The sequence below is a fragment of the Homarus americanus genome, unplaced genomic scaffold, assembly GCF_018991925.1.
Source record: "Homarus americanus isolate GMGI-L3 unplaced genomic scaffold, GMGI_Hamer_2.0 scaffold16712, whole genome shotgun sequence".
NCBI classification, from domain to species: Eukaryota; Metazoa; Arthropoda; class Malacostraca; order Decapoda; family Nephropidae; genus Homarus; species Homarus americanus.
The window spans coordinates 7811163-7835647 of NW_024757794.1; the positions used below are offsets into that span (position 1 = coordinate 7811163).

The following is a 24485-nucleotide window of genomic DNA, read 5'->3' on the forward strand; positions in this document are numbered from 1 at the left end:
GCTGGACCACCACTCCACGACCCCCTGACGGAGACACGATGATCCTCCCCATACTGGTCAGATATTATGTGTTAAAGGAATATGCTTCCTATCTTAGGCTATTTTTAAACATTTGCCTCCAGGTGTAATGTTAACCTACATCTATTGAGGATAAAATCTTTCACCTACAAATTGACAATAACACATTTGCTGTAATCAGACAAATCTAGTTGCCTCAACAATTGCAACCCCAGTTGCAATTGGGGTTGCAATTTCAAATTCTGTGGCATTACTAAGTATAGTGAAGTCTCTGGTGCACTCTAAGATTAAGAGAGAAAACGGAGGACTCAGGCATCCTGATGTGAGAGAAAACGGACTCGTATGATGGGGGACCAAATAAAAAAAAGCATAGCTACATGTTTTGTGGACTACAGTATTAAGCGTACCCTTTTCATCACTTTGTAATAAACCTAGCCATGCCTATGTGTGTTTATGATATTTACATTATATATATATATATATATATATATATATATATATATATATATATATATATATATATATATATATATATATATATATATATATATATATATATATATATATATATATATATATATATCGATAAAATTACACGGGAAAAGGGAAACAACGGAGCACCTTAGCTTTCGTCTTTATGCAAGACATCTTCAGAGGCAACTTGATCACATGGACAGAGAGAGGCTTAAATATACAGGGTGACCTTAAAAACATGAGGTCAGGTCATAATGATGTCATCCACTAATCCCCACACCAACACACACGTAGAGGAGCTTAAGAGATGGGGGGTGGCGTGACTAGTCAGGTCAGGTCAAAAATAAGGGACCCACTAAGTAACTATCATACATCTAGATCAAAGGTTTTCAAAGCATTTTTAACCTTGGGCCACTGACAAATAAATTTATGTAACATATCAGTTTTTAACTGACCATCACTGAGGTTTATTGATTTTAATTCCTTGATCAAACTAGCTTCAACCAGAAGTCTTTCTGTGACACAAGCAGGGCTGTGGAGTCGGAGTCGGAGTCGAGGAGTCGGAGGAAATTTCGGCTTGTGGAGTCGGAGTCGGTAAAATTGTCCAGACTCCGACTCCGACTGAAGCTATTCTGTTCCTAAGAACAAATATATGAACTCAGGCATATTCATTGCAGTGATTCCACTGATCCCACTAATTTTCTTAAATTATTAAAAGAATTTATTTCCATTTTATAAGCATTATTATGAATTTATTGTAGCAGGCACAGTATAGCACTATAATTTTGGACGATAGTCTCTTCTTTACCATTTGAAATTTTGAATTAGGGTATATCAAATTTTGTTTCGTTGAAAACTGCACAGAGGCTCTCAGCTACAAAACAATTAGCTACAACCTGTTTTTGGTGAGATTAAGGCAAATTTAATTTAATAACTTAATCATGTAAGGTTTATCCATTTTCCTTAATAAGGTATTCATTTCTTTAATGTACATAAATATATAACTTTACTTTAAAAGGAATTGTAGGATCATCATTTAGATCCACATCAGATTATGAGCTTAAACAAAATTCATATGCTGAGATCGAACTTTTAGATATACATGTAAATGGTGTTTTCTAGTTAATATCTTGAATTCTTAATTAATTTATTTTTCTTTTGATTGAAACTTTGAAAGTCAAGCCTATCATCTTTTTGTAGTTCTTAAATATCGTCCAGATCATTAATAAAGCTGTAGCAGTATAGCCACGGTGTTTTACTTTTTACCTATGCAGGTTACAACATACAAATTACAATTAGGATGGTAGAAATAGTTGTTACAAATAGGCCAAGGAGTCGGAGTCGGAAGCATAAAAATTTGAGGAGTCGGAGTCGAAGGTTTTGTCTTCGACTCCACAGCCCTGGTAACAGCAGACCTAAGTGCAAACCTGTATTGTACATGTACTAAATGATTACGGTACTAAAATTGTTATGTCTATTGCAAATATAGCTTGTTTATACAGGTATTCAAATAAATTACTATCTTACAAGAATCCCTCCAATGTAAGTTATATTCAACCAGGTCGTTTGGGTGGTAAATTATGAGAAGAGCTTAGTCACTCTTAAGTAATGATAAATAAACACACAGGCAGGCCTTCAGCACCAACTGTCAAATCTTATCTCAAATAAATAAACAAACAAATAAGAACATAAGAACATAAGAATGGAGGAAACTGCAGCGGGCCTATTGGCCCATACTGGGCAGTCCCGTTTACACCCAACCCCTATTGCTCATATGAGCATCCAACCTATTTTTGAAGCAATTCAGCGTATTCGAGTTAATGATGATATTTGGTAACTTGTTCCATTCATCCACTACTCTGTTTCCAAACCAGTGTTTACCTATTTCACGCCTAAATCTAAATTTGTCTAATTTAAAACCATTGTTACGAGTTCGCACCTGGTTGGATAATTTGAGTACCTTTGTAATGTCCCCTTTGTTTAGCCCTGTCTTCCACTTATACACCTCTATCAGGTCGCCCCTCGCTCTACGTCTCTCGAGGGAGTGCAAATTAAGATGCTTTAACCTGTCTCTATACTCAAGGTTCCTAATGCCCGGGATTAGTCTTGTCATTCTCCTCTGAATTCTTTCCAAGGATTCTATATCCATTCTGTAATACGGTGACCAGAACTGAACTGCGTAATCCAGGTGTGGTCTCACAAGAGCAAGATACAGTTTTTGGATGACCTCGCTAGTCTTGTAACTAACACTCCTTTGTATGAACCCAAGTACTTTATTAGCCTTGTTATGAGCAAAAACACATTGTTTACTTGGCTTAAGGTTCCTACTTATCATTACTCCTAAATCTCTCTCGCAGTCGGATTTCTCTATGGCATCGTTGTTCATCTGGTATGTGGTTTCCCTGTTTACATCTCCTATACTGAGTACTTTACATTTGTCGACGTTGAATTTCATCTGCCATTTTTCAGACCATTCGAAAATTTTTTTTAGATCTTCCTGTAGTTTTGCCGAGTCCTCGTCAGATTTGATAACACGTCCTATTTTAGTGTCATCAGCAAATTTACTTATGTTGCTGTCAATGCCGATATCTATGTCGTTTATGTATATAATAAATAATAGTGGTCCAAGTACTGAGCCTTGGGAACTCCACTTGTGACGTTGCTCCAATGGGACTTAGTGCCGTTAATGCTCACTCGCTGTTTCCTGTCCTGTAACCACGCCCTAATCCATTTAAGGATGTCACCTTTGATGCCATGAGCTTCTACCTTTCTAATTAGTCTTTCGTGGGGGACTCTGTCGAAGGCATTGCTAAAGTCGAGATAAACCACATCATAACAGCTCCCTGTCCACTGGATTCGAAAACTGATGAAAAGAATGCTAATAGACAGTTAGGCAAGAACGTCCGCTTGTAGCTTCATGCTGGGAATCATTGATCAATCGGTGCTTCTCCAGGTGGTTTCGAATAGAGTTTGAAATGATTGATTCTAGTAGTTTGCCTACTATTGATGTTAGGCTCATTGGGCAGTAGTTAGAGGATAGTGATCTATCCCCTTTCTTGAAAATCGGTATTACATTCGCTATCCTCCAGGATTCTGGTACTACACTTGTTTTTAAGGACATGTTAAACAACTTTGCTAAGGGCATACTAAGCTCTTCCTTACATTCCTTTAATACTCTGGCAAATATCTCATCGGGACCAGGTGACTTATTAGGCTTTAGTTTGTCTATTTGCTTACTAACATCGCTACTAGTCACTACTATCTCACTTAATTTGTTTTCTTCACTATCTCTGAATAGAGTCGGTGCCTCGGGTATCATGTTTAGATTTTCGGTGGTGAAAACTGTTGAAAAATATTTATTCAAATTATTGCTCATTTCTCCGTCGTTATCAGTGAGCTCGCCGGAGTCTGACCGTATTGGTCCAATCTTTTCTCGTGTTTTAGTTTGATACATTTGGTAGAATCCTTTGGGGTTTGTCTTCGCCTTCCTTGCTATCCTTACCTCATTATTCCTCTTTGCTTTCCTTATCTCGGTTTTAACTCTACTCGCCAATACCCTATAATAGTCCCGGAGGTGAATTTCGCCACGATTTATCCTTCTACCTATAGCCTTCCTTTGGCCAATGATGTTCTTTAAATAATTATTTATCCATTTAGGGTCATTGTTGTCTGATCTGAGTTTTTTGTATGGTATGTTCTGCCTTTGTGCATTAAGTAACTCACTATTTAAATTATCGTGGAACTCGCAATCTCAGATCTCGTTATCAGGTCTGTGTCATCTGTCAGGTTCACGGCCAAGCTTACACCCCTCTCTCCTAGCTGCCTCTTTAAACTGTCAAAGTTTGCCCTTCTGGAAATCTGGTAATTTTTAGTGGAATTTTCCCTACGCCTGCCCTGAAAAATCAACTGGAATCAATTTCTTTGTGATCGCTGTTTGCAAGTTCGCTCCTACCCCTATTGCTAATGAGGTTTTCTGTTCATTGTGAACTAAATCCAGTATATTATTACCCCGTGTGGGTTCGGTTATATGTTGACTTAGGAAACAGTCCTGGATCGTCTCGAGAAAATCCTCTGATTCTGAGTTACCCGTAAGGACAGTCTAATCTATTTGGCCAAGGTTAAAGTCGCCTACTATACAGACTTTGTTGTGTATGGAAGCCCTGCGCATTTCATCCCAGATAAGTCGCTCATTGACGCTATCAAGATTGGGGGTCTATATATTAACCCTGTGATTAATTTTTCCCGACCGTCGCTTAATTCTATCCAAATTGTTTCTGTATTCCTCTCAGTTTTTATTTCCTTATTTATTTCACACTTCAGATTATCCCTAACATAGATTGCTACTCCGCCTCCTTTCCTGGTCTGCCTATCGGTATGGAACAGTTTGTAACCCGCAATTTGGTATTCGACTGGTAATTCACGTGTGTCTAGGTTGATCCATGTTTCAGTGAATGCAATTATATCGATTTCTTCGGTACATACCAAGGCCTTAATATCATCCATTTTGTTTCTCATACTTCTACTGTTCGCGTAGTATACATTTAAGTTAGTCGTGTTCTGAGTCCTTCCCTTACCGCGTTTAGTTTTAAACTCCCTGTCTAATTTAGTTTTGTCATCATTCCTAACACTATTTCCCTGTAATCTTTCGCCTTGTTTACCCGCTCCCACTGCAGTCTCCTCCACCCCCGTGCTCCTATGTTCTCTTAGCAGTTTAAAGACTTCGATATCTTTTGAACTGCCCCCTCTAGAGCCCCCTACTAATCTTCAAAAGCACCGCAGCAGTCGGTAGTCAGGTCAGAGGGTAAGATGACCCAACCTTCTCACCTGGTTACAAATCTATGGTGTTGTGTGGCAGTAGGTGAGAAGGTTGGGTCATCTTACCCTCTGACCTGACTACCGACTGCTGCGGTGCTTTTGAAGATTAGTAGGGTCACTACCTAGTGACCGGACCATTGTGGACTTAATCTCACCCTCCTCTAGTGTATATACAGTACAGTCGACCCTCGTTAATTCGGACCCCTTTAATCTGGATTTCGGATAATTCGGACAAAATCTGAACGAACTTTTTTTTTTTTTTTAGGAATATTACCTACGCGGACCTTAAGCTAAAATACTGGTCCACCCACTGCTGGGATAAAACACCAGCATCTTTTTGGTTAAATGTAACATCTCCACCACTAGTGTGGAGGGGGGATGCAACTTTTAGCTTCAGACATGAAAAATATTTACCATTTACTGCCAGTAAACAATGGAAACGTAAAATATGTACCAATTAGTAATGAAAAGTTGTGCAGTTCCTTCAGCAAATGAAGCTCACCAACTTACAATAGGCTAAATCACCTTACAACGTGTTTTCAGTAGTCTATGTTGAAGTTCTTAGCACAGGCTAACTTATCATATCATATACTGTATCACAGTACTCATTGATCTACAAAAAATACCGGTAATAAAAACCTTTTCGATATTTCACACGTAATATAATACCCGGTAACCTACTTCAACCTCCTATTGTTTACAACGACGCATGACACACCACCAGCTGTTGAGTATCAATCAGCTAGACGGTACACGTGTTTTTCGAATCGTTTTCAGTTAAAAAACTGTTACATCACACGTATATTTTACCTAAACTGCGCCTGAATGAATATATTCTCGGAAATAAATAGTAGTTTTGCTGAAAAGTGATGTATTTTAATGTAAAATAGGATAAAATACATGACAAAAACAAAAGATATTACCTAACCTTCCGATGTTCAAGAGAAGTTACTCGTTTTTTTTAATAGTTTTTGGTTAAAATACTGTTATATCACAATGGTATTCTATTCATACTGTGCTTGATATAATACATTCACGGAAATGTAATATTTTTGCTGAAATTACATACGTATTACTGTGGAAAGTGCGATAAAATCGTGACGAAAACAATGACTTTCGCTTTCGTTCGTTCAAAAGATGTTACCGTAATCGCTTTTCGATTGGTTTTCAGTTAAAAAACCGTTGTATTACAATAATATTCTATCCTAATTGACTTGAATAAATACTACGATACCATATTTCTGAATATTTTCATTAAAATCCATCCAAATCATTTTCCTTGTCATCGTCTGCAGCACCAAACAGCTTCTCCCAGTACTCTCCTTGAACAGGGCTAGAGGGTACGTGTCTTTCGAATCGTTTTCAGTTAAAAAACTGTTACATCACACATATATTTTACCTAAACTGCGCCTGAATGAATATATTCTCGGAAATAAATAGTAGTTCTGCTGAAACATGATGTATTTCAATGTAAAATAGGATAAAATACATGACGAAAGCAAAAGACTTTACCTAAGCTTTCGATGTTCTTGAGATGTTATTCGATTTTTTTTACTAGTTTTCGGTTAAAATACTGTTATATTACAATGATATTCTATTCATACTGTGCTTGATATAATACATTCACGGAAATGTAATATTTTTGCTGAAATTACATACGTATTACAGTGGAAAGTGTGATAAAATCGTGACGAAAACAATGACTTTGAAATATGAGATATATTCCCCCTAAATCGGTTAATTCGGACAATCGGCTAAAACGGACACCCTCCCCCCCTATTAGTCCGAATTAACGAGGGTCGACTGTATATGCCTTATATCTGTACTCACCCCTGAAGATGTGAATTACACGAAAGCACTTGGGAACTTAGTGTTTTCTTTTTTCTTGTGGTTATCAGCATATAACTGGATCACATGCACCTACTGTACAGTGATTTACCTGCATATATATATGTATATACAGGTTGACAATTCTTTATCCGAAATCCTTGGGGCCAGAGGCATTTCGGTTTTCGGAATTTTTCGGTTTTCAGAATTTTATTTTATTTTTTTTTTTGTGTATTAGCCCACCTGGGCATAGATCACTGACCCACATTGGGGCCTGGGGGTCGAAAATATAATAAAAATAATACTAATAATACTAATAATAATTCATAGGTCTAGGTCGTGTTTCTCACTTTTGATCTTTTTTTTCATTCTTGTATTTCTTTACTGTATTATTATTTTATTATTACAGTATTATTGTTATTATTATTAATTTTATTATTATATTTTATTATTATTATTATTGTTATTGTAATCATTATTATTTTATTTTGGTGTATTTTTATTAAAAATTTTATTATTTACTATGAATAATAATTATTATTATTATTATTGTAATTATTATTACTATTACGTTTTTGCCCCCCAGGCCCCGATATGGGTCAGTGATCTGTGCCTGGGTGGGCTAATAATCCCTGTTAAAAAAAAAAAAAGCCCTACAAAAAAACTTTCGGTTTTTAGAGCTTTTCGGTTTTCGGAATTTCGGATAAAGGGTTGTCAACCTGTATGTATATGTATATATATATATATATTCCCTGACTTACGACCGCCTCAGTCGTACCCAAAATTTATCTAATTACGTATTTTCGAGTCCTAATGTCAGTTATTGCAGTGTACTGACAAAATTTTCGTTTGTAATTCATTTTAAAATGGCTGGCAAGCTTAAAAGTAAGAGTTTTGTGGTGCTGAGAAGAAAAGAGACACCCATTTTAGATTTTCTATGGATTATTTAAGCATTTTCGACTTACGACTTGGATTTGGGTCCCTAACCCCGTCATAAGTCGGGGAGCAGCTGTATATATATGCATCAGTAGATACGGTTTAGGAAAAAGAAATTATTTTGACAGCTCCGGTACCTTAAAAATTGGCACTGCAACACTGGGTACAGGTACATAATTAATGGACCATTTACTCACTTTTGCTGCTGCTTCCTGGGCAGCTTTTAGACTTGCAGCTGATCCAGTTTCCTTCATGCTCAACTACGCACAAGGAGAGAAGACCCCAGCTCGAGCAAGGTCAAGGTCCATATGTGATGAGTTATGTCGTCTCTGGAAAAATAAAATAAAATATAAATAAATAAATCATGAAAAATGTCCACTTGTTATTTCACTAAGGTAAACAATGTAATTAATTAAAACAGCTGCATTCTTGACATTTCTATCCTAAAATGCATGAAAAATACTTAAAGGAGCACATAATATGTTTACACTTCCTTCCATAAATTCAACACCAGACCAACACTAATTAGGTAACAAAAAATAATCAGAAAAACATTAGTTACAGTCGGGCCTTAACATACGCGGGGGTTACGTAACAGAGATAGCCATGGATGTTAAAAATCCGCGTATATGTGCTGCCCCCCCCCTCCCCCCCCCCAAAAAAATAACCCTGGCCCCCCATGTCCTTATTTACCATATATACCTGTGTGTAGTTCGAGTTTTTAAGACCAAATTATTTGGCAAAAAATTGGGGGTCGACCTCTAAAAGGGTAATAGTTTCGCTAGGTTGAAAAATATTTACCAGTAACTACCAGTAAATAATGGGAACGATGAACCAACACACCACCAGCTGTGAGTGTCGGTACAGTTGCCAGGGCAGATCTCTTGCGTCATCATAGCAAGCCCAAAGTAGCCAAATCCATGGTATGGTAGCACAGGACGATGCAAAACATAAAATATTCATTTATTAAAGTTTATTTATAGATACTGGACATAAATTTTTGTTTATTACATTTGAAACATCAATCTTTGTTAATTAAATTTGAAACAAAAGAAAACTACGATACCGTATTTTCATTAAAATATTACATCACAAGTATATTTTACCTTAACTGTGACTGAATGAATATACGTATTCTCAGAAATAAATATAGAAATGTAACATTTTTGCTGGAATGACGAACATATTACAGTGGAAAGTGGGATAAAATCATGACGAAAACAATGACTTTCGCTTTCTTTCGTTATTCAAAAGATTTTACCGTAATCGCTTTTCGAATGGTTTTCAGTTAAAAAACTGTTGTACTCGTACTGTATTACAATAATATTCTATCCTATCATTAGCCTTATAATCCCACAACTGAAAACCATTCGAAAAGCGATTACGGTAACATCTTTTGAACGAAAGAAAGAGAAAGTCATTGCTTTCATCACAATTTTATCCCACTTTCCACTGTAATACGTACATCATTTCAGCAAAAATATTACATTTCCATGTTCTCAGAAATAAATGGTAGTTTTGTTGAAACGTAATGTACAGTATTTAATATTAAAATGCAAAAATAGTTATAAAAACAATTAATACACCCGTAATGTACTGGCTGGCATCTCGTCCCTGCTCACGCATCCAAGGTCACCACTCCTCCCAACTCGCTCCCTCCTCCTCACCGTCACTACTGCCGACAACAAACACAAATGTTTTGTGAATAACTGCACCCCCACTTCCTATGTACAGTACTGAACTGTGCTGTGCATTTTTACAAACAATAAACATGGCAAGAAAAGCTATTAAAAAAAAAAGAGATAAAAATTTCTCTTTACTGTACAGTTCCTATCCTCGGCGACAGGACAGGGGTCATCGGGCTCATCGTCACTCAATTCCATAACGGGTGGTGAAGTGGGGGCGACTGTGGATTCAGCTGCTTCCTCACTGCCGCCAGTGATTGATGGTGTTAAATCTCTCCTTCGGTGATCAAAGAACATGGTGATGGGGAGTTGTCGTCTCTTTCATTCATTTCTTCCATGATGTTTTTGTATGGAGCGAAAACGTCATCCATCCCTCGCATGAATTTCAGGGCACGCACCATGGAGGGGTCCATACTATAGGCCAGGTTTTTCAGTGCCTCAATATTCCTGGTCATCTCCCCCAACTTCTCCAACGTTATTTCTTGGTGCTCTTCCTCATCCTCTTTCCCTTTCGCTTCCTCTTCCTTGCCTGAGTCTACTAACTCCTGTAGATCCTCCTCGGTCAGCTCAGTGTCGTGCTCTTCAATTAGCTCCCTAATCTCGTCCTTTGCCATGTACTGGAAGCCTTCAGCAGCCACTTTCCTTGACAGTGCCAAGGTCTTTCTGAATATTTTCATTAAAATCCATCAAAATCATTTTCCTTGTCATCGTCTTAAGCACCAAACAGCTCCTCCCAGTCTTCTCCTTGAGCAAGGCTAGAGGGTACGTGTTTTTCGAATCGTTTTCAATTAAAAAAATGTTACAGCACATGTATATTTTACCTAAACTGTGCCTGAATGAATATATTCTCAGAAATAAATAGTAGTTTTGCTGAAACGTGATGTATTCCAATGTAAAATAGGATAAAATACATGATGAAAACAAAAGACTTTACCTAACCTTCCAATGTTCAAGAGATGTTACTCGTTTTTTTAATAGTTTTCGGTTAAATTACTGTTATATTACAATGATACTACATTCACGGAAATGTAATAATTTTGCTGAACTGACATACGTATTACATTGGAAAGTGGGATAAAATCGTGACGAAAACAATGACTTTCGCTTTCTTTCGTTCAAAAGATGTTACCGTAATCGCTTTTCGAAGGGTTTTCAGTTAAAAAAAACTGTTGCATCACAAGTGAATTAGGATAGAATATTATTGTAATACAACAGTTTTTTAACTGAAAACCATTCAAAAAGCGATTACGGTAACATCTTTTGAAAGAAAGAAAGCGAGTCATTGCTTTCGTCACTTTCCACTGTAATACGTACGTCATTTCAGCAAAATATTACATTTCCATATTCTCAGAAATAAATAGTAGTTTTGCTGAAACGTAATGCATTTCAATGTAAATTAGGATAAACTACATGAAAACAAAAGACTTTACCTAACCTTCCGATGTTCAAGAGATGTTACTTGTTTTTTTAGTAGTTTTCGGTTAAAATACTCTTATATTAGTGATATTCTATTCATACTGTGCTTGATATAGTACATTCGCGGAAATGTAATATTTTTGCAACTACAATGCTGATGTCAACACAAGTGTGGTTACAGCGAGACTGAGTGAGTGAGGGAGAGCTATGCGCGCGTGTGTGTGTGTGTGTGAGGTTGCGGGAGCGGGCGGTGTCCTGTGTTCGGTGCCGCGCGCGATTTGAATGTACTTCAATGTACAGAATATTCCTCCGGCGGGGCAATCCGCGTATTTGCAAATCCGTGTATTATAAACCCGCGTATGTTAAGGGCCGACTGTGTGTGTATATATATATATATATATATATATATATATATATATATATATATATATATATATATATATATATATATATATATATATATATATATATATATATATATATATATATATATATATATATATATATATATATATATATATATATATATATATATATATATATATATATATATATATATATATATATATATATATATATATATATATATACACAGTAGTATAACACCATGGCCTCTTAAATTAATCCTTGTCCCGGTTTGGGCATAAAAAATTATGGTAAGCCTAATTATATAAAAAAAAAAGTTGCAATTCTTCTATGGCACGTTTTTCTTAAAGTGGCTTGTAATAACATGTGTGTGCATACCATCATAAAATTAAGATGTAATTTTTACTACAACGTAGATATTGTGTCTGAAAACGTGGAGTTTGGGGGTCGGGCCAGTCTCTATTGGAATTAATCCCATATGTTCTGTTGTTCACTTTACGAGGTACCCCATGGGTTCAATTGACCGCGTAAATCGGGGTACTACTGTACAGTAAACCATCGATAACTCGGCACATATGGGGCTCTGGCCTTGCCGAGTTATCCCAAATTCCGACTTATCGAGGCACTTCACCCTCCTACAAAAATACAATAAAAAATTATCGACCCATATACTGTATGTTTACAGCAAGTCCTCGCTTAACGCCGGGGTTATGTTCCTGAAAACACAATGTTAAGCGAAACAACGTTAAGCGGATCGATTTTCCCCATAAGAAATAGATAAAATACGGGAGTTACGTTCCTGAGCCTCCCCTTGCCCCATGAAAAAAGTTACATACAGTGGTCCCTCGGTTAACGAAATTTCGGTTAATGAATTCCTTACGAATTTTTCTCAACATGTTTTCGTCTGCTTTCGGCTGGTCATCAGCTGTAATATTAGTCTGCCAATACAGTAATCAGTTTTAGGGCTTAAATTCCTTACCATTTGAGTAAATACCAAGAAGGTTGTACTATTCAATAATTTTCCAAGTCTTATATTAAATTTTTTAGTCATTTTAACAATTATTTAACATAAGTGAAGTACAGGGAACTAGTTTTTAGCGCGCCAAACAGCCACTTGATTCACCCAGAATGGCGTCAGTTTGTGTCCCTGCTCAGTGGGGGAAGGATCTTGCTTGAGACTCTCTTGAACATAAACTATTTTTATGTTTTTACAGCACAATTATTGGTCATTCTGAAGTTTATTTTACATATACACAATATATAATGCAGTGCAGTGTTGATTTAAAGAAAATAATCTTGAATTACACCAAGTGAACTAAAATTTTATGGGTGAAATGGCAACATGAAGCATGGGGTGACTTCTCTTCCACCCCAATGCCTTCTCTTCTCCCTTCTCCACCCCCATTCTAATTTCCATCATCATCATCATCAACCAGGAGCCTTCTACATACACACCTCAAAGTAAGTGTACTTTACTGCATTTATTTTTAATTTGTATGTAATTTTCGGTGAGCTGGAACAAATTACCCAAAATCCCATTGAAACAATGGTTTCCTTTAATGAAATTTTCGGTTAACGAACGACCTTCTGGAACGAATTGTGTTCGTTAACCGAAGGACCACTGTACTAAGTTTGTATTGATACTCACTGATGGGCGGAGGTGGTAGAGCGAGTGTGTGTGGTGGGTAGTGGAGCTAAGGATGAGGAGGGTGGAAGCGGAGGAGGGCGGGAGAGAAGGGTGGTGAGTCACTGAGACTGCGGTTGCCTCCTCCTCTGACTGGGGTTCCTCCGCCGCTGGTTGCTCCTCCTCTGTTGTTGTTGTTTGCTCCTCCTCGGCTGCCGGCTGTTGTGAAGACTGTCCTCAATGCTGTGTTGAACCTTTGAGCTACGTTCTCTGTCTGGGTCGTCATCTAGAAGCATTTGCATTGCTTGCTGGAACATATTCAACGATTCTGCCAACCTTTTTGAAGTTAGCGTTTGTTGATGTTCTTCTTCGTCGCCGTCTTCAATGGGACTGTGTTCTGTTAATTGTTGCAGATCTTTGTTGGTGAGCTCTTCTGTATGGGATGCCAGGACATCCTCAATATCCTCTGATTCCAGCTCATCAAAACCTGCCTGTCTAGCCAAGCTGAGGATATCCCTATTCACAGCTGGGACTAAGTCCGTGAATCTCATAAAACTGTTGACGCACTCGGGCTACAGTTTACGCCACACACCATTCAGGCAACTTTCTGAAACCTCTTCCCATAACTTGTCAATGTTGTCAATTGCATGAAGAATGTCGAAGCCGTGCCAATATTCTTGGATCGTTGGTTTATTTTCTCCGTCTGTAGCCTTGAGCAGCTGGGCCATGGTACGCCGTAAATAATAAGCCTTGAATGCGGTGAGGACGTCTCTGTCCATAGGCTGTATCAGTGCTGTCATGTTGGGAGGCAGGAATACAACTTTTACATTGTCGTGCAAGTCGTCGAGATTGGGAGCATTGTCAAGGATCAGAAGAATTTTGAAGTTAAGGTTCTCCTTGGCACAGTATTCCTTCAGTGCAGGGACGGCGTACACATTTAACCACTGGCTAAATATGGCGCCGGTTATTCATGCCATTTTGTTTGCCTCGTAAATGACAGGAAGGTGATCCCTAGAGTAACCTTTCAGGGCCCGTGGGCTGGCAATGCTAGAAATCAGCACAGGATTCAGCTTGAAGTCACAAGCAGCGTCTGTGCCAAGCAGGAGCGTCAAGAGGTCTTTTGATGCTTTAAAACCTGGCGCTCTTTTCTCCTCCTTAGAAATATAGGTCCTCTCAGGCATCCTCTTCCAAAAGAGACCAGTCTCATCCACATTGAAGACTTGCTTCGGTAAGTAGCCTCCTTGCTGGATAATCCATTTGAATTCTGGTGGGAATGTCTCAGCAGCGGCCGTATCTGAACTGGCAGCTTCACCAGTCATCTTAATATTGTGGAAGTTATAATGATGCTTAAATCGTTGAAACCATCCCCGGCTGGCAGTCAAGGTCTCTTCCTTCGATCCCTCACCCTCATATGCCTTTAAGTTGTCAAACAGGGATCTGGCCTTACGCTGGATAACCATAAGGCTCACAGGGGCATTGAGTTGATTCTGGTCCTCTATCCACAATGCCAGGATCTTTTTCACATTCTCTATCACAGTCCTTCTAGTATGAGTCATCTTAGTAGCACTCAGAGAAGAACCTTCCAGCACTAACCTTAATCTTGTCAGCGTTGGTCTGGATAGTACGCACCGTTGTGGGGGTTAGACCAAGCACAGCGGCTATGTCCACAGCACGTTTCCCTTTTTCAAATCGGATTAATACATCCATTTTCGTAGCAAGGGTAATGGTCTTACATTACCTCTTCACTAAACTAGCATCAGTAGCACTTGGCGGGCGCTTGGAAGCCATTTCGAATGGTTAGAGTACAGTTTTAGAGCAAAAACACCTTAGCACGCACGAATGATGTGAAGTCGTAAGAGAGACTGGATTGGCGTCGCTTGGGGACGCTGTGACGTTCCGTGAGTGAGGGCAACGTGCCGAGCCGAGAGAGTGTAGCGCGGACAGACAAGATGGGTGATGGGCCGTAGAAAGTAGTCCGTGACGACGCAAAACAACGTAGTATCGGATCACCGGGACGTTGAACAAATTTTTGGTCTCTAATGTTCAGCGATGTAGTACTGAAATAACATTAAGCGGGACGACGTTAAGCGAGGACTTACTGTACATGTAATTACTAAATCTAAAAAGGTAACACTTACCAGCACTGCAGGCAAAGAATGAAGCATCACAGGTGACAGATGTATGGTTGGTGACACAGATGTATGGTTGGTGACACAGAGGCATGGTAGGTGACACAGAGGAATAGTAGGTGATGCAGGTGGCCAGATATGTAGAGATTCTTACAGATAATTTTATATATCTCGGCATTTCCAGAGTTATACTATAATACATTCCGAGACCATATTCATGCCAAGTTACTGTATATGAAATTCCGAGTTATCAAATGCCGAATTATTGAGGGTTTACAGTAAGTACTTTCTGTTTAATATGGCAGAGCTGCAAGGGGTGGAGTTAGCTAGAAAGTTAGGTAAGTTAAGTAGGTTTCCTAGGGGTAAAGATTTGTTTTAGTTACACCATGGAAACTACTAACAAAAATAGGTTTTCCTAGAGTATTTTGTGGTTTCAAATGAATCTGACCTTCATTTCCTTTGTAAACGAGTCATTTTTTTCTAGAAAACGTAACTAACTTCCTAGCTGGGGGCGGAGATCCCCCGCCATATTAAAAAGAGTACAGTACTTATTTTGATATCTGGTACTAACGAATGCAACATTTTTGAAGCGTCAGTGTAATGTTACTTTTTTGTGGATGTGTGAGTACGCTCTGACCAAGTGGGTCGGTTGTAAATAGAGTATAGTAGATGACAACATGCCCTGACAATGACAGATACCTAATGTTTGAGGGCAAATATATTAAAAACTAAGGATTTGCACAAGGAACATCACCCCTGTACTGTACTCTTAAATAGTGATTCATAATTCAAAAGATAACATATTTAGGGTAGTCAAAAACACTAGAAGAGGAATGGGCAAACGACGAATATTAACCAGTAAGCTATCAAAAACAACAAAATACTTGAAAAATATAAATTTGCGATGGAAAAGCAATACATTAAAGCATTTTTCTTTCTTTTTTGTTCTTTCTCCCTATATAAATAGAAATCTGAAGTTCTGTGGTGTAACTAAAATTAATCTTAACCAATGTAGCTTCTTTTAAAATACTTTTTTCAGTGACAAGAATATGTGAGAAAAATGAACGAAATTGAACAACTCCTTTTGGTGGTAGCGATGTTCTTTTACTTTCATGGATGATAGAGTGGTTGTAACTCTTGACAGGTGCTGCCATGCACAGGCCAACCAGCCTATTGCAGACTCCTTATTTTCTTAGGTTCAGTCGGTCACATCTGTTACGCACTGTTGGCAAGTATTGGCTCCTGAATGTATCTGAACCTACTCCAGTGTTAGTAAAAGAGCTCACAGTCAGTGCCCTCACAGACTTCTGGATTTGTGGGTTCTTCAACCTTGAGCTGTGACCACTAATGGAGCAGGGTCCACCAACTCCAGGTATGGACACTCGATTGAGTAGTGCCCGCCGGGATGTTTGTAAACTTGAATTAGGTCATCCCTTCCCCGTCTGTAGTATAAGCTCGGCAGTTGCAGGCGTCCTAATCTTTGTGGGTAACTGAGGTGCCATAGTGAAAATTGTTATGAGGGACGGACTCTTTAGATATCTGAACGACCTTCATATATGACCTACTAGTTTAGTTGCTTGATTCACTTTGTTTTCACAATGGCTCAAGAACTTCAGTTCATTGTCAATATACGTAAACACCCAGGTCCTTTTCACTTTCGGCCTCTATTAATGTAGTTTCTTCGTCCAATTGGGCCATTTGATGCACCTCCTTACTGTTGGCACAAACTTCGTGACAATGAATCTTAGCAGTCATTTCTTCGACCACTCTTGGTGCTGACAGATATTTGGTTTTTAATTTCCCTGAATAACTTGGCATCATAAAAGAATTTCAATTCTTGAAATATGATGTGGTGTTCTCGAGGTAAGAAAGAAGTTGTTGAATGTAATATTATTCATGAATAGTTGGTTTAGGTGCACATGAATCTTTTAGTATTACTACACCTTTTTATCACCACTGTTAAAATAAGACCATGGCCTCCATACAGCTAAAAAAAAAATTGTTTTTTTCTTCCTCCCTAATTGGGTTTGCAGTTTATGTATTATTACAAATATTTCAGAGGTTAATATATAGGACTAACCCGCGGACGAGTTAATTTTATTAGTTTATTTTCTTACATTATTTTCATCAGTGAGTTCTGATATGCTAATCATTTATTGTGGAAATTGTTCTTTTCATAGATAATTAGGCACCTCGATGCTCACTAATTTGTCTTTCGGGCGGTAATGAGGTCGCGCTCTGCTAAGGGGCTTTTCCCGGGCCAGGGGCAGTTTGTTTTTCAGTATGTCGTGTGAAGGTTGTCGCCGATCTTACATGGACATACTTTGTCAATTTTGGGGTAAAGACAACGAGACCCTTCAATTGTTTAAAGATCATGGCATTGTTCCTTTACATAGAGACTGTTTATTTTCTTACATTATTTTCATCAGTGAGTTCTGATATGATAATCGTTTATTGTGGAACCCGCCAACACAATAAATCACTCTGCTGCCCGGGGTGCATAGAGCCGATGTGGCTGTATCATCTCACATCCAGAAAATGCCTTCAATTTCACCATATCATAGGTAAGGTTAGGTAGGTTTGTTTGGTTAGGTCTGTTTTTCATACCTACAAATGATAAGTAACGTTATTTTTAAAATATCCATTTTTAACATATTTCCACAAACTACAAAGGTATCCACTATAATATAACAGTGAAAATCCAGAGTTTTAATAATTGTTTTCAATCAATTTCGCCCGCAGGTTACTCCTATAAAATTACAATTTCAGATTAATTATGATAAACATTTAACAGGGAGTTGAAGCTCATCTGAAATTCTAAACTAAAAACACACAAAAAAAAATCAATAAAACTGGAAAGTTTACAATCGAAATTCATGGTACTAAGGGTTGGCTTCTTTACCTCATATTTACCTCAGTTTCATCAATATCTTTTACCAAACATTCACTGTTATCACTTAAAAACACGTACATATTATACTAACCACAGGAGTACATCTCCTCAAACACAAGTTATATACTTGAAAATAATTATATAATTTAAGCGTCAGCAATAACACAACAATCAACTGGATTAAATATCAACTGTCGCCTTTATTAAACTAGGAGCGTCTCCCAGCTCCCTCCTCTACCATGGCGTCTCCCCCTCACCTTTAATAAAATACAGTTGTAGTTTTCAATCACTACAGTAACAATAATGGCCTTATTCACAGCTGCGGAGGAGTGGAGGAGCTGGGTCACCACATCTCCTCCATGGTGTTGTCGTTTTCGTCCTTGTGGTGTATCAGCGGCGTGACGTGCTCCCCTTCACCACTCTATACTCAAACAACACCTCGGGAATGCCTTTATACCCGCCATAATGACTACTTGATTCTCTTTTTATAATGTGAACAATTGATTAATCCGAATGTATGCTTGATGTGCTTGCATATTTAATCAATGGATGCTGATACTTTTTTCTTTTTTTTTAATACTTACTGGGTGATTAGTGGAATATTAGAGCTTATTTTTTTAATGAGAACAATTGATAGTCCTAATGTATCTTTGATGTGCTTGCATACTTAATCAATGGATTCCGATTCTAATTTTCCCTTCTTACTGGTCGGTTGGTGAAATTTTATAATTATTTTTCACTGCGAAATATAGTAAGATTTTTTTATGATGCGAATACAGTAACTGATTAATCAAAATGTATGCTTGATATGCTGGATTTCTATTCTGATTTATTTTTTTCTTTAGATCCGACTGGCCGGGTGGTGGAATATCGTATTATCTTTTTCTTTTTCTCCAAATAAAATACTGAGGGTAAACCACTGTGGTGTAGTCATTAATTTCCAAAGCTAACCAGGAGTTTTAAAGATAGGTCAGACGGAAAAGGCCAGACAGATAGCTAATAATAATTTCGATTTATTCTTTTCTGTCTGGTTAATATATCTCTTTTACTTTTTATGAATGTCTGCTGAGAGTACATCACTGGATTAAAGTTTATTAATCTCGAAAGGTGAAACAGAACTTTACAGGCTTGCTAACACAGGAAAGGCCAAGCACACTCCACAAGCTGTGATCTCGCGCATGGCTCCATCATCCCCCTTTATCCCCCTTTGACTGTGGATTTTGTATCATATGACCTTACCCTAGCAGTTAGGGGGTGGCACATTATGACGCTCCACGTAATGTCTAAATTCTTAAAGAAAAAACACATGCATTTGATTGGATATTTTTTTATGAAATGGTTTAAAGTTGAAAGGAAAGCAACATTGATAGACGAGAAGGAATTCAGTGGGAAATTTAAACTGTCGGGCAACCGCCTACCTAACTAAGATAGTTCGTCTGTAAAATCGCAGTACATATTTACACACATTTCGGTATGTACACAGACAATGAAAATCTACAATGTACACGTATAGACCGAGCAGGTACAGCCAATGTACAGTCAGTGTAGGTACTCGGCTGTAAAGTAATTCGACTAAGAATAGCCAATAAAACCTGCTGATGATTATTTACACACACACACACACACACACACATTAAGTTATTTCAGCATGGACTGTACGTACAGTATAGCACATACAGATTACAGGTACATGTATATAAACAATGGTAAGCAGCAAAACGTACACCTTCACAACTCGCGAAAGCCAGTAAAAGCGTTTACCAATTACGTTCACCTTGTAACAAAGGCCTTGATGCCTCATGTAACAGCACAGAATTATCGATCATAAAGTCTCCATAGATTACTCTACATACTTTACCTCCAATAGATAAATATCCTCTCATTGGTGACTGTTTTTCTACTTTAAAGCTGTAAAATGTTTTGTCGATTGCGGGTGTAGATTCATGAAAATTTTGGTCGTTAATTATGTCCACGAACTTGTGCTGAGTAAAGGTAACAATTAAACGTCGAGTTTCAATGTAATTATGCAAATTTTGTACCACTAACTAGTACTAAGTGAACGTACTTAAGGCCGCAATGTGTTTTTGTGATCACTTTGGATGATAATTTTGTGCTGTAGATAAAGGCAATCGACTAGATGCGCTCTTATATCTATAAACAACAAAGGAAATTTAAAGCAGTACCTTTTGGGAGTCTTTACTTAATCCACTGTGCATTCATGTATCTAATTACTGGAATATAAAGAATAGCATACAAAGGATAGGGGGATCAAATATTTATCATAAAAAAATTCATCCTGTAGCTTGTTTTTATGACTAATGGCTGTGACTTATTACTCAGCCTGAGTCGTTCTCACTGTATGTCTCAGCTCTCTCATGTCTTTATAATGCCGCGTACACACCGAGATACTTTGTTAAGCAACATTGTTTCTGGACTGTCTCGCAACAGCCCAGAAACACGATTTCGGACGTTTCTTGTCACAATACAAAGTTGGTCAATCTGGACGCATTTGGTAACACGGAGTCAGTTGACATTCAGCTTGTGTTCCGTGAGGTGGGTTTGCTGACACTATGGAACTACATGCATTATTGTTTGCTTTGTAAGCAGTATACACGTAGTTATATTTTATTTTCAGCATCATGTGGACTGTTTTGACTCTTTGAAGGTATACATCCAGGCTTGTAAATGAGTCCCCACTGGCAAGATACCTTAATGTTACTGCCAGGCGTATTTTGGCAGGGATTGAGGCTCGTTAGTTTGTATTTTGCTTTGTGATTCTGGGCTCAACCCTTTTCAGTAATATTTCAAAATCCTAAGCTGTTCTTATAAAGTTTCTAAATCCAGCTGCATATTCTAGTTTCAGGCCTGTCATTAGTTTTCTCCATTGTTGTTCCTTCATTAGAATTTTTTTTCATCCACCATCATTTAGGTCTTTTCCTTGCTCTCCCCCTTCTTTCTTCCAAGGAAATAACAACACAGGCACCCGCTACAGCAGCCACTTCTGCATCCACCGACATGACGACGTCGACTCGACTGCTCTTCCCGCCAATTCATCGCTATACTTGGTCTGGACGTGCACAATGTTTCTAAACTGTCTCGCGACTGTTGTGAAACAATTGCGAGACAGTCCAGCAACAAAGTTTACTGATTGCTTCTGGACTGTTTAGCAACAGTCGCTAGACAGTCCAGAAACAATGTTGTCGTGTCCCCCAAGTGTTTCTGGACTGTCGCGACTGTTTCAGGATTGTCTCCCAAGAGTCCAGAAACATTGTTGTGCTACTGTTTCTAGACAATGTATCTAGGTGTGTACGAGGCTTCAGGATCACAAGAATATTTGCTGCCCAAACTATTTCCCATGGAGAAACTATTTTGTCGCTATTAGTGTTAAGGGGGCCAATGTACGCTTATAGAAAGGCGAAAAAAGTTGATCCATATTTTCTTGGCAATTTCGTAGAAAAATAGATTTTGAGATCGCCGCTATGCGAACAACGGCGTTAACAGCGTTCATTGTCTACAATGGCGAACAATGGTTTTGTTCGTTCCAATGACCGCGATAAATTATTTAAATTTATTTTGAACATAAGAGATGTAGTGTACAAAACTCCCACAAATAACATGAACCTTATAAATGCATTCGTGTTCGTGAATGAGACAAACGTGAAGACGCCGTGGTAAAAGACCAAACTTTAGCTGAAAACTAGGAGAGGGTATGGAAAACGAAGTGTTCGATTAACTTTTTGCGAAAATAGCGAGTAAACGGAAGGGGAACCATAACATCATTCTTCCTAGTTAAACCAGAGATAAATATTTGACCCCAGATATTTTTAAATTTAAAGCCATATCATTCGCAGTAGATATGTATGCACGTATGTAGTGTATACGGGTCACACTCATTTTCATTACCGTATAGGCTAGTTGAATTCTTTGGCGGGTTATGTCCATTGTGCCCGATATCAGCTGCTCAAGCAAAAGGACAAGGAAGGCCACAAATTAAAAAAAAAAAGGGGGAAGGCCAAGCAAGAACTGCTGTTTGTGGACTCAGTATTACAGTGTGACAGTTAAAGTTCTGTATTGTTAGTACGTTCCCCTTATTTGAATTGTGCTAAATTCCAGCTTATTTTTTTAGCTGAGTGTGAGTATTTACTTGTATATATCTAATTTTCAATACAATACATTGTAAAAAAAAAATACACTTTTGGGGGAGGGGTTCTTGAAAAAGTGTACTCTTTGTACATCTGTGAAAATGTTGACAGGGTGGTTAGGTTAGGTTAAGTTAGGGTAATTAATCATCTGGTTAAAGAGGCCGAGGGGCGAATATTCAGGTGATACCTTGATACTCTACAGTTCACCAGAAAAAGTAAATGTGAAATAACAATCAATAAGGACAACGTAATGTACAGTGCTGTTTAAGTACACGAAGATAACAGCTTTATCACAAAAGATATGTAAATCAGTGAATATATTCAATACACTATAACAGCCATGGAGTGTATCTTATCTTTTTATTGTAGATTAATTAGTGTATGCATGTATCTAGAATACGTGCTTAAAGACCTTAATTGTTAAAACGTAGTGATATATTTGGGTAGTAGGCAGCTATCAAACAGGGAGGTACTACCGCCTGGGAAGATACTGGAAGCATAACATGTTGTCTAATGGTAGACCCTGCTGCCAGATGACACCACAAAAATTGTGACCAAGTCCCAGGTTGCTGATCTGACTTTCCACCTCATTTACACACAATTGCAGGGTCTCAATCGTTTCTCTTACTTTGACAACACAACATACATATATCGTTTTTCATTATTATCATTATTATTATATTTTTATTATTTTTATTTATTTTTATTTATATAAGATTTTATTATTATTATTATTATTATTATTATTATTATTATTATTATTATTATTATTATTATTATTATTATTATTATTATTTTATTTTTTTTTATTTTTTATTTATTTTTTTTTTCGTCCCCAGGCCCTGATGTGGGTCTTTGACCCGTGCCCGGGTGGAATAATCCCATAAAAAAAAATCAGCAACACGACAAGATGCAAGTACTGTATGAGGTAGTAGATTAGTACACTGATGTCCGTAACGTAGCACGTCTTCTCTATCATCTTACTACTTTTTATGTTTTTAGCAGCTTATTAGCCAATCGTCCTTTTCTGTCCATTTTCAATGTTGCAGGTACAGTACTTACAGTACAGTATCTGAACTGTCAGTGTTGGTCTAGCCGGGACTGTTGGCAGGGACTGGGCATGTACAGGTTTTTAAATGTGCCTGAACTTGAGCCAGATGCTGTCACACTGTTATCAGGTCAATTTATTTATTTCAATTGAGAGGATTGATTTTAGACAAGATTCAACTGTCACTCAATGAGGATGCAGAGGCAACGCCCGAATCCAGTGTCATCCTAAGTAGTGAAATATTGAATACAAATTAACATGGTGCATATCATATGTACACCACGATCAAGAAGACCACTGCAGAGAAGGGTATAGGGGTAGTCATCGATGATAAGCTGACGTTCTCTGACCATCTAGCTGAGAAAATCAACAAGGCTAATAAAATAGTGGGCATTATTAGAAGAAATTTTGTTCATTTGGATGCACCTATATTCAAGGCTCTGTACACTGTTCTGGTTAGGCCACACCTTGAGTATGCTAATCAAATTTGGTGCCCATATCTCATTAAGGATATAGAAGCAGTAGAGAATGTACAGAGGAGTGCTACCAAATTAGTACCACAGATCAAGGATTTATCTTATGAGGAAAGACTAAGGAAATTACAGTTACCGACACTGGCTTACAGAAGATCTAGTGGGGACCAAGTGGAAACATACAAGATAGTGTGTGGCATATATGACCAGGCATGTACAGCAGGAATGTTCCAGATGAGGGAGGATGACACTACCTGGGGGAACACAAAGATCTACAAAACAAGAGCGAGGCTAAATTATAGGGCACAAATATTCGCCACACGCAGCCACCGTCTGAGTAGAGACGAGGCTATTGAGCTGGAGTCACAGACGTGAGCCTCTTCCAGAAGATCATCTGTGAGTATCTGTGAGTATGGTTTAAAATAGTAACCGAGTCTGGACGACCATATCAGGCCGGTGTCAACAACAAATATACAATAATGTTGCTCTATCGGAATATTATTAACAATTAGAGGATATTTTACCGAACATAATGTGACTAACCTACCGTAACCTTTACCTAACATAATTTACCGGACCTGATCTTTACAGTTGCAGGTATCTAGTCCATTGCCTAAGACAAGTCAAAGAAGGTCATAG

At 37.9% G+C, this 24485-nt stretch overlaps 1 protein-coding gene across 5 annotated transcripts in view; it reads right to left on the minus strand.

Annotated features, from left to right (window-relative positions):
* Positions 1-18592, minus strand: part of LOC121857756 (trithorax group protein osa-like) — a 61830-nt gene extending 43238 nt beyond the window's left edge. For 3 of the 5 annotated variants that reach the window (XM_042353902.1, XM_042353899.1, XM_042353903.1), the window contains exons 1-2: positions 18441-18592; positions 8268-8399 (exon numbers count right to left, since the gene is read on the minus strand). In XM_042353902.1, the coding sequence (XP_042209836.1) occupies positions 8268-8324 (57 nt within the window). In that variant the 5' untranslated portion in view covers positions 8325-8399; positions 18441-18592. Of the gene's footprint in view, positions 1-8267; positions 8400-8871; positions 8933-18440 lie in introns of those variants that run through there. The other 2 variants (XM_042353900.1, XM_042353901.1) reach the window with 2 other exon arrangements.
* Between the last annotated feature and the right edge of the window lie 5893 nt (positions 18593-24485).